General features: G+C 48.6%; 1 protein-coding gene across 1 annotated transcript in view; it reads right to left on the bottom strand.

Moving 5' to 3' along the window:
- The window catches only part of RBM44 (RNA binding motif protein 44), a 1,989,784-nt gene that overhangs the window by 446,639 nt on the left and 1,522,683 nt on the right, over positions 1–20,462 (bottom strand). The window contains exons 16-17 of the mRNA XM_086956335.1: positions 18,731–18,816; positions 18,577–18,644 (exon numbers count right to left, since the gene is read on the bottom strand). Coding sequence (XP_086812461.1) covers positions 18,577–18,644; positions 18,731–18,816 — 154 coding nt within the window. The remainder of the gene's footprint in view (positions 1–18,576; positions 18,645–18,730; positions 18,817–20,462) is intronic.

The raw sequence follows: 20,462 nt of genomic DNA, 5'->3' as shown, positions 1-20,462 counted from the left end.
AGGATTTTTAAGGCCTGCCATAGGAGTGACTGATAGGTTACTATGTGTCTATATATAAGGTAGATATAGATATAATATATCTAAGTAAGGGGTGATTACACCACCTTACCCAAGCTGAGTGATCAGCCTGTGGTGTCAGTTTAGATGGACTGCCAGGGGTGGAATAATACATGCAGCATCCCCTGGTAGGCCTTGGATGCACCTATGGTACACTATACAGGGGCTCACAAAGGTGACCCAATATCCAATCTGGTATGTACCTAAATTACATGGAATATATTTGGGAGAGAACAGCTGGGCTTTGGGTCTTATTAGCAGGCCCACAGCCAAACTAAAGTCGAAAAACCAGAGAATCACAGCAAAAAGTGGGGGTGACCATAGGAAGCAGACCCTACTCTCCTACACAACCCCCCACCCACCCCCCCCCCAAACGCAGGGACATTAAACTAACCTTGACCAGTTGAGTCTCCATGTTTTAAGTGTAAATATCTGGAGAGTCCATCTGCATTGCCATAGTCAGTTCCAGGTCTATGTTCCACTGTAAAGTCCATCCCCAGTAGGGAAATGGACCACCTGAGCAGTTTGGGATTTTCACCCTTCATCTGATTAAGCCACAAGAGGGGCTTATGGTCTGTCTGAATCTTGAAGTGAGTACCAAACAAGTATGGCCTCAGCTTCTTCAGGGCCCAAACCACAGCAAAGGCCTCCCTCTCAATAGCTGACCAACGTTTCTCTCTACGGGTCAGCCTTCTGCTAATAAAAGCTATTGGCTGGTCTTCACCATCTTTATTCAGTTGTGAAAGAACAGCTCCCACACCCAACTCAGAAGCATCTGTTTGGACAATGAATTCTTTGGAGTAATCTGGACTTCTCAGAATAGGTGCAGAGCACATGGCCTGCTTCAGGTCATCAAATGCCTCTCGACAGCTTACTGTCCACTGAACCTTCTTTGGCATTTTCTTTGAGGTTAAGTCATTAAGAGGAGTCACAATGGACCCATAGTTCTTAAACTTTCTGTAGTACCCAGACAGGCCCAAGAAAGCTCTGACCTGTGTCTGGGTGGTGGGAGGAGTCCAGACCTTTATGGTCTGGATCTTGCTCACCAATGGTTGAACCTGACCTCCACCTACAAGGTAGCCCAGGAACACAACCTTACTCTGCCCTATCTGGCACTTGGTAGCCTTGATAGTTAGGCCTGCCTTCTGCAGGGCCTCCAAAACATTCTTCAGGTAGATCAGGTGATCTTCCCAAGTGGAGCTAAAGACAGCAACATCATCAAGATAAGCTGCACAGTAGTCATCCAGACCTGAGAGGACTTGGTTCACCAACCTTTGGAATGTAGCAGGTGCATTCTTCAGACCAAAGGGCATTACCACAAATTGATAATGACCTCCTGGTGTTGAAAGTACTTTTTGGCTTTTGCATCATCAGCTAATCTGATCTGCCAGTAGCCAGCTGTCAAGTCAAATGAACTCAAAAACTTGGCAGAAGCCAATCTGTCAATGAGCTCATCTGCTCTTGGTATTGGGTGGGCTACTGTCCTAGTGATAGCATTGAGACCTCTGTAGTCCACACAAAACCTCATCTCTCTCTTACCATCTTGGGTGTGAGGTTTAGGCACTAGGACTACAGGACTGGCCCAATGGCTCTCCGAGGGCTCAATAACTCCCAACTCCAACATCTTTTGGACCTCTGTCCTGATACAGTCCCGGACATGATCAGGTTGCCTGTAGATTGTACTCTTCACAGGAAGACTGTCACCAGTGTTCCCTTCATGGGTGCACGAGTTTGTCTGACTTGGAGTCAGTGAAAACATATGTCTATAGGACTGTAGAACCTGTCTGCAGTCCTGCTGCTGATAGTCGGTGAGGCTGCCTGTCAAGGCTACACCATTAACTGAACCATCATTAGGGTTCTGAGAAAGCAGGTCTGGGAGAGGGTCACTCTCCTCCTCCTGTCCCTCATCTGTAGCCATGAGCAAGCCCATGTCTGCCCTGTCAACATATGATTTCCGCCTGTTGACATGAAGCACCCTGTAGGGTCTCCTGGGAGTTCCCAGGTCAAACAGATAGGTTACCTCTCCCTTCTGTTCAACAACAGTGTGGGGTCCAGACCATTTGTCTTGGAGTGCTGCTGGGGCAACTGGCTCGAACACCCACACTTTCTGCCCTGGCTGGTAAACAGTCAGAACAGCCTTTTGGTCATGCCAGGCTTTCTTTAGTTCCTGGCTAACCTCAAGGTTTTTGGATGCCTTTTTCATATACTCAGCCATCCTGGAGCGGAGACCAAGTACATAGTCCACTATGTCTTGCTTTGGAGCGTTGAGAGGTAACTCCCATCCTTCCTTCACCATAAAAAGGGGTTCTCTTACAGGGTGCCCAAATAGAAGTTCAAAAGGGCTGTAGCCAACCCCCTTCTGTGGGACATCTCTGTAAGCAAACAAAAGGCAGGGCAGGAGCATGTCCCATCTTCGGTAAGCAAACAAAAGGCAGGGTAGGAGGATGCCCCATCTTTGCCTAAGCTTTTCAGGTAAACCCTTGATCATGCCCTTTAAGGTCTTGTTGAATCTTTCAACTAGACCACTGCACTGTGGATGGTAGGGTGTGATGAACTTGTAGTTCACTCCACACTCTTTCCACTTAGTAGTCAAATATCCAGACATAACGTTTGCACATCGGTCTTAGACAACCTCCTTCGGAAAACCCACTCTTGAGAAAACTCCCAGGCGGGCTCTTGCCACAACAGGGGCTGTTGTGGTCCTTAGGGGAATAGCTTCTGGGTATCTGATGGCATGATCCACTACCACCAGAATAAACCTGTGCCCAGATGCTGTTTGGGGATTCATTGGTCCAACAATGTCAATCCCAACTCTCTCAAAGGGGACCCCACCTATCGTAGTGGTATTAGGGGGGCCTTTGTGGTGCCACCTGATTTGCCACTGGCTTGGCAGGTGACACAGGAGCGAAAAAACTCCTTGGTATCTTCTGACATATGGGGCCAGTGAAAGTGAGGGACAAGCCTGTCCCAAGTATTGTTCTGGCCAAGATGTCCTGCTAGGGGAATATCATGGGCTAAGGTGAGAAGGAAGCCCCTGAATGCCAAAGGTATGACCAACCTCCTGGAAGCACTAGGCTTGGGGTCTCTAGACTCTGAATACAGGAGCCCTTCATCCCAATACACTCTATGAGTACCTGTAGCATTCCCAGCAGCAGCTTGCTGACTGAGGGGTTCAAGAGAGGGGCAGTCCAACTGCGCATGCCTCAGATCTGCCCTTGAAGGTCCCCTGTCCCAAGAAACTCAACCTGATCAGGCTCAAGCTCTTCTAGGACAGTTCCTTCTTGGGTCTCAGTCAGCTTCCTTGGAAGGCAGATCCTCATTCTGGGCCAAGGGGGAAGGCACTGCCTTAACCCTACTGCTCTTTCTCTTGGTAGGCAACTGGTTCATAATTTCAGGATCCAGGGCCTGTTCAGTTTTGCACTTTTTGGCCTGTGACCTGGCCACAGCAAGGACATGTGCCGATATGCCTAACATCTCTGCATGAGTCCTATACTCCACTTCAGACCAGACTGAAGATTCCAGATCATTGCCAAGCAGACATTCTACAGGGAGGTCTGAACTAACAACAACTCTTTTGAGGCCAGTTACCCCTCCCCAAGAGAAATTAACAATTGCCATACTATGGGTGGTAGTGACATTGCTTGCATTGGTCACTAGGTAATTCTCACCTAGTATGAACTGTCCAGGGTCCACAAAGTTGGGTGTCACCATTGTGACACTGGCACATGTGTCCCTGTAGGCCTGCGCCAGTTTATTATTAATCAAAGGAGTCTGTCTGTACTTGCCCAAGTTACTGGGGCTCACAGTAGAGGACATAGCCATGTCCACATCACAGACAAGAACAGCTTGAGTTGGTATTCTGACTAGGCCAGAATCCACCTAAGTTCCCAGGGTCAACCCTACTACACCCTTCTGTTGAGAACCACCACTATTAGCTGCACTAGGGGGAACAGTTGCCTTAGGGGCAATGGTGGCTGGAGATGCCTCCTTCTTGGTGCAATCACTGGTCCAGTGAGTATTACTTTTACAAAAATTACACCATGGTTTATTTGGACCTTCTTTCTTTTTGGATTTCTTGGAACCCCCTCATTAGAAGCTTTTTGGGGACCTGGCGAAGACTTCTGGTCTTTGGCTTTCTCCCCACCCTTTTGGTCTTGCTTCTTCTGTTCACCACCGTGGTTCTGTACCTTCTGCTTCACCCTGGTTCTGACCAATTTGTCTGCCTTCTTTCCCAATTCTTGAGGAGAGGTCAGATCAGAGTCAATTAGGTGTTGATGCAATAACTGGTTCTGAGAGTTGCTAAGTATTTGTTCTCTCATGATCAAATTATACAATCCTGTATAGTCCTTAACTTTACTGCCCAGTAACCAGCCTTCCAGAGAATTAGTAGCACAATCTACAAAGTCAGTTCAGTCCTGAGTCTATGTCTTCTGGGTGTCTCTGAACAGCAACCTATACTGCTCAATGGCTAAGCCAAACCCATCTATCAGAGCACTTTTCAGGACAGTGTAGTTAGCATCCTCATCACTAACTGTGAGGAGCTTGTCTCTTCCTTTATCTGAAAAGGAGAGCCATAAGATTGCTGCTCCCTGACTTTGGGGTACCTGCTGTACTTTGCAGGCCCTCTCCAAAGCAGTTATCCACTTGTGGATGTCATGCCCACTCTTGTAGGGAGGGACAATCTTATTTAGGTTTTTATGGTCATAAGGCCTTTCCCTATCTCTAGGAATGTTGCTGCCACCAGTGGGTTCTAACCCACTCAACGTTTGCTCTCTAGCAAGAGCCAGGGTCTATTTTGCAAGGGCAATTCCTTGCCTCCTGATTCTAAGATTTACTTCCTTCATCCTAGCTTTAAGCTCTCTCCTCTGAGGGGAAGTAATTATCCTAAGAGCAGAGGCATTAGACCCTATGGAGTCATCAGAATGCTCAGAGCCACTGGACAGTAACCTGGGCCTTCTGTGTCTCCTGGTAGGCCTACTTGGAAAGGTAGGAGGGGGCCCACCAAGGCCCTCTCCACCCACAGCTAGTCCTGTGTTGCCCAGGATAGGTTCATCAACTTCATCCTATTCAGCATCCACCTCCTTACTTCCTGTCCTCAGCAAAATCACTGAGCATTTAGTACATGAGGAGCTTAAAACATTTGCAGAGGCCCACAACATCCTGCACCCTCAACAATCGGGTTTTCGCTCCGGTCACTCCACCGAAACAGCTTTGATCGAACTTGCTGATTCCATCAAATTCCTGCAGGATGAGGGTAAGCAAGCTGTCCTCATCCTGCTTGACCTCACAGCAGCGTTCAACACTATCTTGCATGCCATCTTAATCAACAGAATGCGAGAGATTGGCGTTGACAGACACAGCCTTGGCCTGGATTTCATCTTTCCTATCTAATAGGTCCCAGACTGTGTCCCTCGGTCCCTATCTATCCTGCGAAAAACTCATCACATCTGGAGTGCCCCAGGGGTCTATATTAAGTCCTCTATTTTTTAACATCTACATGGCACCCCTCCTAGCTGTGATAGAATCACATGGGATTCTTGTCACGTCTTATGCTGACGACACTCAATTGGTCGTCACCATTGACAAACAGTGGACTGACGCAGACCTCCGGTTCAAAAACTGTCTCTCTGATGTTTTCAAATGGCTAAATACTAACCACCTAAGATGCAACAGTGACAAGACAGAAATCATCCCACTGGGTAAAAATCTGTTGTTTTGTCCGAAAGACTGGTGGCCCTTTGGTTCAGAAGCCCTTCCCAGTGCAGTACCATCAGCCCGGAACCTAGGCGTGCAATTCGATTCATCTCTCTCTTTCGATGACCACGTTAGGATTACTGCCGGTCGCTGTTTTGGACAAATAAAATCTCTGAGGAAATTCTTCGATTTCCTTCCAATTGCAGCTAGAAAGTCAGTCGCGGTAGCCCTCATTCTTTCCCGACTTGACTACTGCAATGGTCTTATGGCCGGAGTGAAAAAATCTACCCTCAGAAAGCTGCAGAGCATACAACATGCTGCAGCCAGACTGGTTTTACAACTCCCTAGAAGGTCATCAGCGTCTGCAGCACTAAATTCTCTGCACTGGCTGCCGTTGCATAAAAGAATCCTCTTTAAACTGCTCCTCACAGTTTTCAAATCCATGCAAAACACAGGGCCCCACTACTTTGCAAATCGTTTCACGCGCTATAATCCCCCGCGTTGCTTGAGATCCTCCGGGACAAATCTTGTCACGATCCCCAGATTCAAATACAAGACTAAAGGTGGGAAATCATTCACTGTTCTGGCAGCCAAAGCCTGGAACAACCTGCCTGCCAACCTTAGACTTATAGAAAACGAGAACAGTTTCAGAAAACTTCTCAAGACATGGGTCTACCAACAATCAGACTCCTCTGTTTTGACTGCCATTTTGTTTCATTCTTTCATCACTCCCCACTTTTTCAGTTATCCTCTGCAGTTTGCTCAGCGCCATGATGCTCCCTTGGGAGCGAACGTCTGCGCTTTACAAATACACATAAATATCAAATATCAAATATCCTCATCAGATAGTGCTGGATCTTCCCCAACATTCTCTTCTGTGGATGGATGGCCCCCCTCTCTGCTACCTTGGTTATCTGTGTCTGATGCATTCTCTGTATCATGGGCCACTAAGTTATCTACCAGGTGGCTAAAGGTTGTCTCAACTTTCTGACCGCACACTGGTTTCTAAGTTCATTAAAAGTGAATGAGTCGTACTTAGAAGGGATCCTGGGAGGATCCTCTTCTTGCAGAGGCACACTAGACCCTGCAGTCAAGGACATTTTCTAGTGAGGTGTGGTGTGTGCACCTACCTACACTAAATGTTTTCCAACTAGAACCTCTCTAGGAGTTGCAGTCAGGGTGTGCTAAGCCCTTTGCTCTACAACAACTAAACTCAGTAGAACTTAAGTATTATAAGAACTTAATTTATATGTACCTCCAGGTACCTTAATGTGATCTTTCAAATGATATCTCAAGATTATATTGTAAAACAACAGCAAGCTCTTATCCCAACTGGTGCACACCGCTGAGAAGTTCGCCTGGCATATGGTGTCCACTATTCTAGAGGGCACCTTGCACCAGTCTAAACAACCCTTATTGATGGTGGTTCTAAAGTCAACCTAATAGACAAGCTATCCTAGTGGTAGCATGGAACAGCAGTCTTAGGCTAAAACCTCAGAGAGCATGTGAAGTAAGCTGCTTTACCAATTATAATCCCTTGAGTACCAAATGCAAGGACACCACACAAGGTATATATCAAATATATATGTAGTTATTTCTAACACAACCCCTCTGAACTCTTTATGAGGTCTGAGATCGAAATGCATCACAAGTTACTCATTAAGCATACTATAAGTTGCACAAATACAGTTCTGCTCTAGGAGCCTCACAAACCATATACGAAGTAAATGGCATAAGAACCACTTCAGGAATAGGGAATAGGCCTAGGACATCGCTGGGGCTACACTAGACAACCAAAGGTTAGGAAGTAGGAGGCCCACGGAAGACGCGTGCAGTGTCTAAACACAGTTGCGAGTTATTATTGACTTATAATGGAGAACGTAGAAGTTACAAAGTTACTGTTTAAGGACATTTCCGGATGGACTACGGTAAAACCCCTTTAAACTAGGACACTTCGAGAGTTAACACCCACGGGAGCACCGGAGTACTCGAGTTACCTCACCCAGGGAAGCCGGGTGCATAGGTGTCTTTTCGTGTCGGGTTTTGTCGATGTTTTCTATGGAGATCTGCAAAGAAGTGCTGCAGGCGAATAGAGAAAAAGTGTCCAGGTGGATCCAAGGGTGGATCGGAGACGAGGGGACAGAGTCTGGGTCACTAGACAGTGACCAGGAAAGAACCAGGCGATGTCGAGTGATTTCAGGGGAAGATGCGAAGCTAGGCTCTGCCGCCACGAGGACCAGGAGGTGTCGATGACGACCAGGAGCTGGATTCGAGGTGTCCCACGACGGATCTAGTGGACTGCGGTGTTGGTATCCGGATTGGACCCAACAAGCCTTGGCAACCGCAACCCACGCAGGAAGTGAAGATTGGTTTCAAGTCAGACCAGCAAGGACTGGGGAGCTACTCCTTTGAAGGGAAGCTGGAGCAAGCCTGGAGCAACCAGGCTAGCGTGTAGTTTCAAAGGTTCATCTTCGAAGGGCTCACTAGCCAGCGGGCTAGCAACCGGGAAGACGCGTCGAGCTGAAATGCTGAAATGCAGGAGCAGGCCCCACGCGGCACTCGTGGAGTGTGGAGGGCTGAGCTTTGGTGCAAATGGCACTCGGGTCTGGGGCGTCTCAAATCCAATGCACAACTTTGAGGGTGCCTCGGTAGCTGAACTGTTAGCAAAATGCAGGATGTCCAGGGTGTCCGGTCCCACGTCTCTCGTGTCCGCCACAGGTCTCAGCTATGCTGTGGATGTGTATCGGTGTCGAAGAAGTCTGGAAGTCCAGTTCCGGAGTAGCTGAGTCTTCGGGGTCCGGCAGGAGCGTTGACAAAGCAAACCGGCAAGTTACTGGTGGTGCCTGTTTGCACAGGGTGGTCACTCCTTGACCACAAGGGAGATGCCTTCAGTCTTCTAGTTGATATAGAACGTCGAAGGTCCAAGAGTTTGTGTCAAAGTTTCTTCCTGGACTAATCTAAAGTCTCTAGACACAGCTACTATCTTTAAACTGATTTTAGGGGCTGGATTACCTGCTAGATCCCTCCTATGGGTGGACCCTGAGAAGGGGGTGGTTACACCCCTTTCCCTTTGTCCAGTTTTGCTCCAGAGCCAGTGTCTGGAAAAGCATCTTTCCATTCAACCCACCCTGCCCCAATACACTACAGGCTGTCTGGGGGGTGGGGGGGGGCTGCTAGCACCTCCGCTGACAGGAAACCTATTGTCCAGGCCTCCCTTGCCGGAGTTTCGTCCAGCAGCAGGAGGTCAGACTCGTGTCTGTGGCAGCAGCATCCATTTTGTGATGCTGAGGCTCTGTTTAACTTTAACTGGGTAAAGCAGTAACTACATGTTTTCTCCCTCTAGAAGGGTGGAATGCTACCCCTGCCGCCAGAACTGGTGGGGGGCGGGGGGGGGGGGGGGGGGGGGGGGGACTAGTATTCCAAAGTGTTTGACACCTTACACGACATGTTTTGCTACTCAGCATGGCGGTTGATCGCCCGATCCGTCTGCCTCTTCAGGAGGATCTTCTGTCGCAGCAGCAGGGGACGGTCCTGCACCCGAACCTGTCCAGCCTCCATGCGCGGAGCTTGAGCGGCGACAGTTCACAGCTTTCGATCTTCCTCCCAAAGTCTGTGATGTTATTCTGGAAGCCAGGCTTCCCTTCACGGAAACGGTATACTCCTGCAGGTGGAACAAATGTGTTGCATGGTGCACAGCAAAGGCTGTGAATCCTTTTTCTGCTCCTCTTTCTAGGGTCCTTTTGTTCCTTCTATCTTCGGCCCAGCAGGGCTCTGCTCTGGGCACTATCAAAGGTTATCTTTCCACCATCTCTGCCTTTCTACAGCTTAAAGATCAGCCTTCTCTTTTTAAGCTCCCGGTTGTTGACCGTTTCCTCAAAGGTATTACGCATACGTTTCTACCAGCCTTTTCATAATGCCTCAGTGGGACTTGAATCTTGTCTTGACCTTTCTGATATGCGCTCCCTTTGAGGCCCTTCATAACTGTCCTCTACATCTTCTAACTTTCAAGATGGCTTTCCTGGTCGCCCTCTCCTCTGCCAGAAGGGTGAGTGAGCTCCAGGCTCTCTCTTCTAAACCTCCTGTCCTCTCTGTTCATCCAGACAAGGGGGTTCTGAGGACCCATCATTCTTTCTTGCACCATCACTTTGCCCACCTTCTTTCCGCCTCTGCATCCCACTAGGGAGGAGGAGAGGCTCCACCGTCTGGACCCAAAACGGACGCTCGATTTCTACCTGCTGCGTACACAACAGTTCCGGGTGGATGACCAGCTCTTTGTTGGATACGTAGGCGCCAAAAAAAGGTTGGGCTGTGTGTGAGAAATTGGCCCGATATGCAACGTTCGCTATTCTAGCGACCGCTATGTATCGTTCCAACGACCCTTATGGTGTTTGGTTGTAAGTCAACCTATAGACCAGCTATCCTAGTAGCGTGGATACGAGCAGTCTAAGGCTAAAGACTCGAGAGGACGCGTTAAGCCAGCTGTTTACCACACATGTACCCCTTGAACACCCAGTGAAAGGACACCACACAAGTGTTATGAAAATAAACCGTATATTTATTAAGAATCACAACAGCCCTGTACTCTTTATGAGGACAGGGTACTAAGCACAAACCAAATCTCTTTAGCAAATACTTCAAGTGCACAATTAAAACAAGTGTCCGAGGACACGGAAAGATTAAGGTCTCGGGCGAACCCGATAAGGCAAGTCGGAAGCGAGGGACTCAGGACCCTAGAGTAAGGAGGCTATGCAGGCACCGAAATGCCGAGTTACCTAGCCACGAGGGCTGCGGCTGTACAAGTCTTACTGGCGTCGGGGTCTTCGCTGACGAGCCAGGAGCCGGAAGAAAAGGAGTTGCTGGCCGGCGAACAGTGCTGAATAGTTCGTAGAGATCCAAGCCTGGATCGGAGATTGATGAAACCTGAAAGCAGAGGGGACCAAGTTCGTACTACTAGCCAGTAGTCAGAGGGTACCAGGAAGGCACCGGTTGGCCGTCACCTCGACCAGGTGAGTGGGCGACGCTAGGCTCTGCAGTCTCACGGACCAGGAGGCGTTGTCGGCGACCACGGCGGAGGTGCGAGCTGTCCCACGAAGGATGATGCTGTCGGCGTCGCTGGGCCCAGGATGGGGCAACAAGCCTTGGCAGATCTCAGGGCCACGTGGTGGGCCTAAGATGGCGTCTTGAGTGGACCAGGAGGGTCCGGGGTGCTTCTCGCAAAGATGGAAGCAAGGGCCAGTCTGGAGCAACCAGACCAGCAGTGATGATTCTCGGATGTCGTCACAGAAGGGCACAAGCCAGCGGCTAGTGACCAGACAACGTGCTGAGCAGCGAGCAGAAGGGCCCCACGCAGATCGTGGAGATGCTGGGAGACTGCACTTCGGTGCTGGAGCGGCTCAGGGTCGGGGCTTCTCGGACCCCAGAGCACTCACCAGAGAGTTACCTCGATGGTCGTGCTGGCGTTAAGAGCGTGCAGGTTCTGATGATGGCCGGTCCCTCGAGGTCTCGTCGCACCCACAGATCACAGCTGAGCTGATGACGTGGGTAGAGGTCAGAGGTGCCAGAGAAGCCGGTTCTCGTCGAGCTGGGCCGTCGGATTCCTTGAGGAAGGACTTACAGCAAACCGCAGAGTTCTTAGTTGGTGCCCGCTGATGCAGGGTGACTACTCCTTAGTCACAAGGGAGAAATCTTGAGAAGAGTCTTGAATGTCCTTTCGTAGAAAGTAGTTCTTGAATCAAAGATGATCTAATTTGGAAGGGTCCCCGCTCCGGTCTTTATTCTAAAGAAAGGGGTGGGTACATGACTAGGTCCTGCCCTAAGGGTGGGACCAGAAAGGGGGGTAGTTACACCCCTCTCCCCTGCCGGACTTTCCCCAGGCCAGGGCCGTCGCCCCTGGAACTGGTTCTAACCGGCAGATGCGTAGTGAGCACCGGGGTGCCACTCCGCAGTCACCTTCTCGCCAAAGCCCTACCTACCCAGAATACACAAACCCTGTCTGGGACGGTGCGAACACCGCCCTCGACAGGAAACCCTTTGTCCAAGTGCTCCTCGCTGGAAGGACTCCCAGCAGCAGGAGGTCAGACTCGTGTCTGTGGTGGCAGCATCCATTTTGTGGAGCTGAGGCTTCAGTTAACTTTAACCGGGGTTCACAGTTACGTACATGTCGTGTCCCTCTAGAAGGGTGGGATGCTAACCTCATCGCCAGAATTGGTGAGAGGGCAGCACCCCGATTCGTATGACACCTTACTCGACATGCCTGGATAACGCGACACCGGAGTTACCGTTATGGTACGCGTTATCATGGAACAGCCATTGGGTCTTGATTCCGCAAGCTGCAACCGGGCTCGGCTCGGGCCTGAACCTAGCTCACACGAGCCCACGCACTCTGCCTTCAGGATCGTTAAGGCCTGCCATAGGAGTGACTGATAGGAACTCGGGTGTCCATTGTATGGTTAGATATAGAGCTACTATACCTAAAGCGAAGGGTGGTTACACGCCTTCGCCCCAGCTGTCGTGCAGCCAGTTGTGTCAAATTTAGGAGGCCAGCCAGGGGTGGCACAATACATGCTTCAGCCCCTGGCGGCCCTGGGTACACCTATGCCCTGCGTTACGGGGTCTGATAAGGTGGCCCAGTACCAATTGGTAAATGCACCTAGGGTACATATCGTAATTTAGAAAGAGAACAGCCAGGCTGTGGGTCTGATTAGCAGGCCCACAGCCAGAGAAAGTCGTAAACCAGTGAAACAAAAGCAAAAAATCTGGGTGATCATAGGATTGCAGACCCTACTCTCCTACACTGTGCACAAGCGGACCATCTCCCGGTGGGTCGTTCTGTGATCAAAGCATGTTACTCCTTGGCTAAGAAGGAGCCTCCTCTAGGGCTGCGAACCCATTCCACCAGGGCGACGGCAGCCACTACTGCCTTAGGACGCAGCGTTCCCTTGCAGGACATTTGTCAGGCAGCTACGTGGGCCTCGCTGCACACGTTTAGTAAGCACTATTGCCTTGACAGTCAGGTCCGGAGAGACTGCTTCTTTGGCCGTTCTGTGCTCCATGACTTTCTGGTGTTATCTAGTTCGCAGACTCACCACTGGGGTTGGTATTGCTGGGGTATCTATTCTAAGGTAATGAATCTATCACAAACGTGTCTCTTTCAGATGCGCAAGTTACTACTTGTGTAACGATATATCTGTTAGAGACATTAGTTAATGATAGTTCCCTTACCGCCCAACCCATCCTCCTCGTTCTGCGAACTGATTACTAGGGTTAAGGGCATCCTTTCCTTTTCAGAGCCCTAGTTTTATGCACCAATGGTCAGTATCTTGCATGGCTCTGCATTCCTGGCGTGGAAAGTAGTGTACAGAACTCACGTCAGCGCGCATGGGTGGCGCCCAAGTAGTCTCCGTGACGTAATCTTGGAGCTTGTGACGCCAGTGATTGACACGGAGCCGCAGGATGCCACCTACTGACGGGCAGGGGTACTGCTAAGCAAACTTTCCAGATCCAGTCTGATACCTGGGGATATTCTAAGGTAAGGAATCTATCACTAACTAATGTCTCTTACAGATATATTGTTACACAAGTAGTAACTTGTGCGCCATTTCTGTGTCTACAGGTTTCAAGCCGAGATACTACACGTAGACACCTCTCTGCACCTGGAGACCCAGTTTGTCTTCATAGACCCCCTTCCACCCATAGCTTGGTGACTCAGGTTGCAATTTTGCAGTTGGTTAAGGGTCTAGGAGGCGTGATGCATGTGATAACAAATCTTTGCTTCGGCAAGGTCAGCCTTGAGATCCATAAATACATCTTGTGTGCTGGGGCGATATTCCCATGCTTTATGGTATTTGCTACAGAATGTGTTACCATCTCTTCTGGATAACCTCCTTTTGGAGATTGGTGATTTGATTAAAAATGTTTAGCAGGCTACTCGGCTTACCATAAGTTGTGGTATGGACTCAACAGACTCTGTGGGTCAACGGATGGCATTGGCAGTGGCATTAAGGCATCGGGCTTGGTTGGCAACCTTCGGTTTCTCAGAGGTTATCAAGTCAACTTTGGTCGACTTGCCATTGATGGTGCCCACCTTTTTGGGAGTCAAGCTGATGCATCATTACAATGCTTCTGGGACAGGTATAGGCCTTCAGAATCTTAGCTTTTTGGTGTTTGTTACTGGGTAACTTGTCTCTATTTCTTTATAAGCGAGTAGGCTTTGTTAGGGCATTTTACATGTCCGTTGTTAGTTGACCACTTGTTGTCCTGCGAGAACAGATATTTTGTTCTCAGAACCATCATCCTGATCATAACTTTATTTTGATAAAGTACATAGAGGAGACCGTAGAAAATATTATAAAAGAATCAGTACCATTTTTTTCCTTGTTCAGGATTGGTTTAGATAATTGAGGGAGGTATCTCTTTGTCCTGTGGCCTCTGAGGAGGAGCTTTGTGCTCAAGAGATTATTGTCAAGAGACGTGTCTTCTTGCATGGAAGATTATGTGATGCAAGCTTTTTAGGGTCCTTTGCTCACTTTGCCACTGGATTCAAGCTAGCCTGGCTCATGACGGCTGATTAGCCAGAAACCGGTCCTAGGATGCTTGTTTCCGGTCCGGGGAAGACATGGCTTGGCAGTTCGGGCTGGACTGTTCCCATGAGGCACAGGGTCAGACTGATTTGCATATGGCCATGTCTGAACTGGGGTGGCGGAGTGAGTTAAAGAATGATGATGGATTAAACTCAGAGCAGTTGACTGGGGGTGAGTGCTTGCATTGTTCAACACTCTGTCCATCATCCCCTTTGGTTTTGCAAGCTTCTTAGATGCAGTTCAGTATGCTAAAATGTGCATGGTTTCGACCTTTCGTTGTCTCGCATAGGGACATGTTGGTATGCCAGTGGTAAATCTGGCTTATAAGGACAATCTGGTCTTTACTTGTTAGAGTAATCAGCGTAGTATTTCCTCACTACTCTGGTGTGCATGTTTATTACGGCACTGATGGATTCAGGGCCTATGCTTTGTATTCTTGTGGTTCATTCTTCATTAAAGTCCTTTTGGACAATGTGTTTTTGGTGCAGATTGTTTCTCTTTCTGAGTGAACTGCATATCTAAATTTTTATTATATGTGCTTCACTTTTTTGAAAATTGTGCGAGTTTATAGTGTATTCTTTGGAAGACACGAGTTAGTGACCTTCTCTGTGGGAGGGGATAGCTAAGTGATTTGTTCATTCCTAGAGCATGATGGGGTGTACTCTGTATCTTACGCAGTGTGATTGGTAGTGTCGGAAACTATTCGCTTCCTTACCCGTTTTCAGACATACAGTTTATGGTTGAAGTTTTTAGTCTTTATAGGAAGCTCTTGTTATTCTCCCACAATGCTTTTTGCATCTGTCTGGAGATTATATATTACGGTTGTATAACGTTACAACGCATTTCGTTGCAACGCATGCCTTTTCCACGCATGCGTTACAACGGAATGCCATTACCACGCATATGGTTTACCACGAAAATGCCTTTACCACGCATACCTTTACAACTATTTTTGTTGTATAACTATGCATGATAATAGCATTTTCATGGTAAACCGACTGCAGGTCTGATTATTTAGTTCAAATCTATAAATAGATTTTTAATTATGCCGAACCTAATAAATTAGAATGATTTAAAAAATATACTCACGGTTTCTTTGTAAGAGAATTCTCCTTCTTCTAAACAGCGTTGAATCCAGAACCGCTCCGATGAAGGGGAGATTCTTAGAGGGACTCAGGTGCGACTTCGGCACATTGATAGAGATCCCCAGCAGATGCAGGAGGTCGACCGTAGACTGAAGGTGGCTTACGACCATTTGGGGCGAGCCCTCCTTCAACAACCAGTCGTCAAGGTAGGGGAAGAATGACACCCTAGACCGGCGCAAATGAGCTGCGACCACCACCATCATTTTCGTGAACACCAGAGGGGCGCTGGTAAGGCCGAAGGGGAGCACGGCAAACTGAAAATGCTTCTGGCCCACCATGAATCACAGGTAACGCCGGTGGGCCGGCAGGACGGGGATGTGAAAATAAGCGTCCTGCAAGTTCAACGCTACCATCCAGTCTCCAGGGTCTAAGGCAGGCAGGACCTGAGCCCGAGCCAGCATTTTGAACTTCTTCCAGAGGAAGTGACTGACGTCCCGGAGCTCCAAGATGGGGCGCAGGCCCCCCATGTCCTTCTTGGGGACCATAAAGTAGTGGGAATAACAACCATTCCCTACTTCCTGCCCAGTAAGGCACTTGATGGCCCCTTTGCCCAAGAGGTCCGTGACTGCCTGTTGGAGAAGAACCAAATGATCCCCCGACATGCGGTGGTACGAAGGTGGCATGGCTGGAGGGGAGGACTGAAAGGCAAGGGAGTAACCCTTGCGGATTAACTGCAGCACCCACTTGTCCGATGTGATATCGTGCCAGTGGGTCAGGTGGTGGCGGATCCTGCCATCCACCGAGCTCAGACTAGGAAGGTTTGGAGGTAGGAGCAGTAGGGGTGGAGGTGGACGGAGCAGCACACTGAACAACCACTTACCAAACTGTTCCAGTTTCTTAGAATCCTTGTCCGGGGGAGCCGTGGGAAAGGCACTCTGTGACGTCGAGGCCTGGATTGCCAGACTCTCAGGCGTGGGAGGAGTCGTTAGAAAGGCCGGGTCGCCAGGTGCCGGCATCTGGAGATGTTTTTATCAACAGCGGCCGCCGTGGCTGGCCGCGACCAAGTGCCCAAGAGGACTTCGGTAAGAGCATCATTGAAGGAAAGCAACGGCTTCGACGAAGTAGATGCAGTCTGGAGCACCTCAGTGAGGAGGTTGGTTTTGAGGGCCACCGTGGGGAGGTTGAGGCTGAGGGCCTCAGCAGCCCGACTGAGCTCCATCGTGTAGGAAGAGCCCTCTCCATCGTAGGCAGGGAGGGTAAACTCCGGGTCAGAAGAGACATCGAGGTCGCCAGCGTCTTCCAGGTCGCCCACCCAATCTTGCTCGGAGTCACACTGCCGGGCACGAGTCGGAGACCAAACATGCTTCTTCAACTTCTTTTCATGACGTCACTTACCAGAATCCAAAGGCGAAGACTTGGAGCCCGAGGAGCGATGGCCCAGGAACGTCCCCTAGACCCAGAGCGGCGGTGTGACGAATGCCGGTCCTCCAGCAATTTCCGGCGCCGCTCCCTCAAGGCCTTCGGGGCCATGGCTCGACAGTCCCAGGAGTCGTGATCAGTCCCCAGGCAGTAGAGGCAAACATCGTGGGGGTCCACCGCAACTTATTACGGTGGCAGACCCCACGGGTCTTAAAACCAGGCATCAATACGTGCACCAGGAGAAAAAAGGGGGAGACGAAAGTCTCAAATAGTAGTCAAAAAGTGACTAAGGTACGTACTCAATCCGGATCTGCACTTGCTGGCTCGGAAAAAGAAAGAACGGACGTCAGCGCGCATGGGTGTCGTCTAAGTAGTCTTTATGACGTCATCTCGGCACTTGCGACGCCAGTGAAGGACGCGGAGTCGCAGGACGCCACCTACTGACGTGCAGGGGTACTGCTAATCAAAACTTTCTGGATCCAGTCTGACGCCTGGGGATATTCTAAGGTAAGGAATCTATCACTAACGTGTCTCTTTCAGATACATTGTTACACCGACAACAGTTATCGAGGTCGGTCAGAAAAAATAAAAATTAAATAAAATAGACCAGCGGAACCACTTCTCAAGATCAGCGTTACAGGGCAGAAAAAAACAAACTGACATCTGTGCCCCGGAGAGGACTTATATGCTCCACTGAAGTCATGACCTGAGTCAACGCCATCGCGAAGCCTTACCACGCAGTCCCCCGGCATGCAGAAATACGGATGAAAAACTTCCAGATCCAGACTGGGGCCTGGGGAGACTTCAAAAGTTAAGGAATCTGCAGCTAGATGTCTCTATCAGATTCACTAATCAGTTACTGTGGAAGAGGTGTGTTGGGCTATCACAGCAATACTTTCAAGTCAACAACTGTTGGAGAACTGCATGACCAAACTGACCCTCAGACTACCCACTTCAGCATATTTTCTATTTAATAGTTTGATTGGAAAACTTGAAAAAAATGATTTAGAAAGTTGTGTTCCAGAAACATGTATATGCATGGAGTTATTGTACTTTTTACGAATACTAGAGTGACTCATGGTAAAGAACTGCCTACCCAAAGTGAGCTTCAGAACTTGCATACAAACTGAAACAATAATGATTAGGAAACGTGCTCGGATGTCTAAGTAGCCATTTTGCAGGTATCCAAAACTGTTATGCCCCCAGAAGTATAGAGAAGGCCGCTTTACTTCTTAAGAAATGAGCTTTGAGAAAAACAGTATGCTCCTTCTTTGCCAGCTTGCCATACAGCACTATGCACAATACAACCAATCAGGAACTGGTCTGTTAACAGACAGATTTAATATTATTTGCACTTTGAAGTAGACAACAAGTTACCCCAGTTCTACACTATTTTAATTGCACCACATAGAAGATCAGGCCCTATTGCAGGACTATCCTGCACATCCGCTCTTCTAATCGGGAATGATAATGATGAGGTAGAGGAACAAAGCTGCCAATTACACTTTCTGAAAGACAAGGGGAAAACCTTAGGCAAAAACCTAGAGTTGAATCTCCACAACACCTTACCTTTGTGTAACTTTCCGTTCCCTGCATTATTACCAATGCCATAATTTCCGTATAATAGTACAAAAGCAAGATTAATCCAGTCACAAATGCAAGATCACAGTCATGCAAGCACATCTAAGTGAATTTTATATGTAAACGGAATTCACTTATTTCGTGAGTTAATAAAGCTGTACCTGCATTTCAATGAAAATTGCTCAATGAAGACCTTTGAAACCTGAGGGAAATTAGACATCAGTTCATCCTGTAAAAGAGAAGATGCTGTTAATTTGTAAAGAAACCGCAACAGAAATGCTGATTAAAATCTCACACTAGAGTTTCTCTTGATACCTCAGATATGAAGGGGTGCAGGCCGGCAACATGAACATAACACCCCTTCTCCAACTCACATCCTGAAGCCACTGCCACTCTGAACTCTAGATAAAAAATAAAAACAATGAAAAAATTAGTACATTTTTCGCAACTCTAAAGTATTTCAGCTCAGAGTAGCCCTGTGGGATTTAGGGGCGCTTGCACAGGTAATCTCAGAACTATTTAGCCCTATTAGGACACTTCGTTCCTCTGACAAATTGCTCTTGCAGCCTCATCTTTTTAAAAGAGCTTGCATAGGAGGAAGAGCCTTCGCTGTGCTTGTCCAAGGTTATGGGATACAATCATCATCAAAAGCATTTATTTTGGGTTATGACCCCATAAAACATACAAATTAAAATACAATTTTTGCACATTTAAAACAATATAAAATATGTACACATATTGCCATAGAGGGCTTAAAATATTTCCATAACACTTCGAGAATCACAAAAAACCTGCATGTTTCCTCACAATCCAAGCAGAGTGTAACAAGTTGCTCAGACCAGACGTAAGAGTTACTTACTTTCGGTAACGATGTATCTGGTAGAGACAATCCTAGCCACAGATTCCTTAGCGTAGAATTATCCCCTGGCGTAAGACTGGATCCGGAAAACGTTCTTTGCCACAGCATCTCTGCGCGCCGGGGGCGGTACCAAGTGACTCCTCCCGGACGTCGTCCGCGGGCGAGACGTCAGCAAGGTCACATAAGCCCCACCCCGGCGCGCCAACGTCAATTTTCTTCGGAGAGATTTTTCACGCCACAACGCGGAGCCATCACAAACAAAAACTGTGAGAATATGGGAACAGTGTGCAAAAAAATCAGCTAAACAGAAAGGGAAGAAACGAATGGTGAGGAACAACACCATCAGGAGGAGTGCCAGGTACTATGGCACCAAAAGTCATAGAAGGAAAGAGCAGAACACAGCTACAGCTAAGCAACCCTGCAAGTAAATATGACAGCCTCCCTGGGGCAGAAAGCATGTGAACGCCACAGCAGACGAAGAGGCCAGCATCCACAGTCCAGAACACAAGAGTAACGACAATTTACCCCAAGACAACACCAGCAAAGAGAGGGCATCTCCTGTAAAGAGCTAAGGGCAGAGGTACAGCCAAGGGATTCCAACTCAGAGGACTGCAGAGTAGTCAGAAAGTGCAAGCAATGAAAAGGAAGAAGTGCACAAGTAGGCCCCACACTGGAAGACCAGGGTGCAGGGAAGCATAAGTACCCATGAAATCACAAACCAATCACCTAAAAGGAAGGAGTGGATCTAACAACAAAACAAAGCATCCACTAGGGAGGAAGTGAGGGCGAGTACTCCCAGAAGACAAAACCACCAAGAGGCAGGCGAGTGCAGAAGACCAAGCTAAGGGTCCTCGCAGAACTGGGAGGAAGGGCAGATTGTGAAGGAATCAGCAGTTAGAATCGTCTCTACCACATACATCGTTACCGAAGGTAAGTAACTCGTACATCTGATAGAGACTACTAGCCGCAGATTCCTTCATGTAGAATAGAAACCCTAGCCATACCCAGAAGGGAAGAGTGCCTGCGAGAGAGCCTTCCAGTAGGAAGAAACACAGACCCCCTGTAGGGGATGTATAAAGGAGATAAGAAGGGTGGCCCCAGCCAAGCAGAAGGCGAAGGGAGGCCAAAACACCCCAAGCCCAGCCAAGGTACAGGGACCTCAGCCAGAAAGCCCCCGAGGGGCAGACA

This window comes from Lissotriton vulgaris, chromosome 2_1 (genome assembly GCF_964263255.1).
Source record: "Lissotriton vulgaris chromosome 2_1, aLisVul1.2, whole genome shotgun sequence".
NCBI lineage: Eukaryota > Metazoa > Chordata > Amphibia > Caudata > Salamandridae > Lissotriton > Lissotriton vulgaris.
This window is presented reverse-complemented; position numbering and strand designations above follow the sequence as displayed.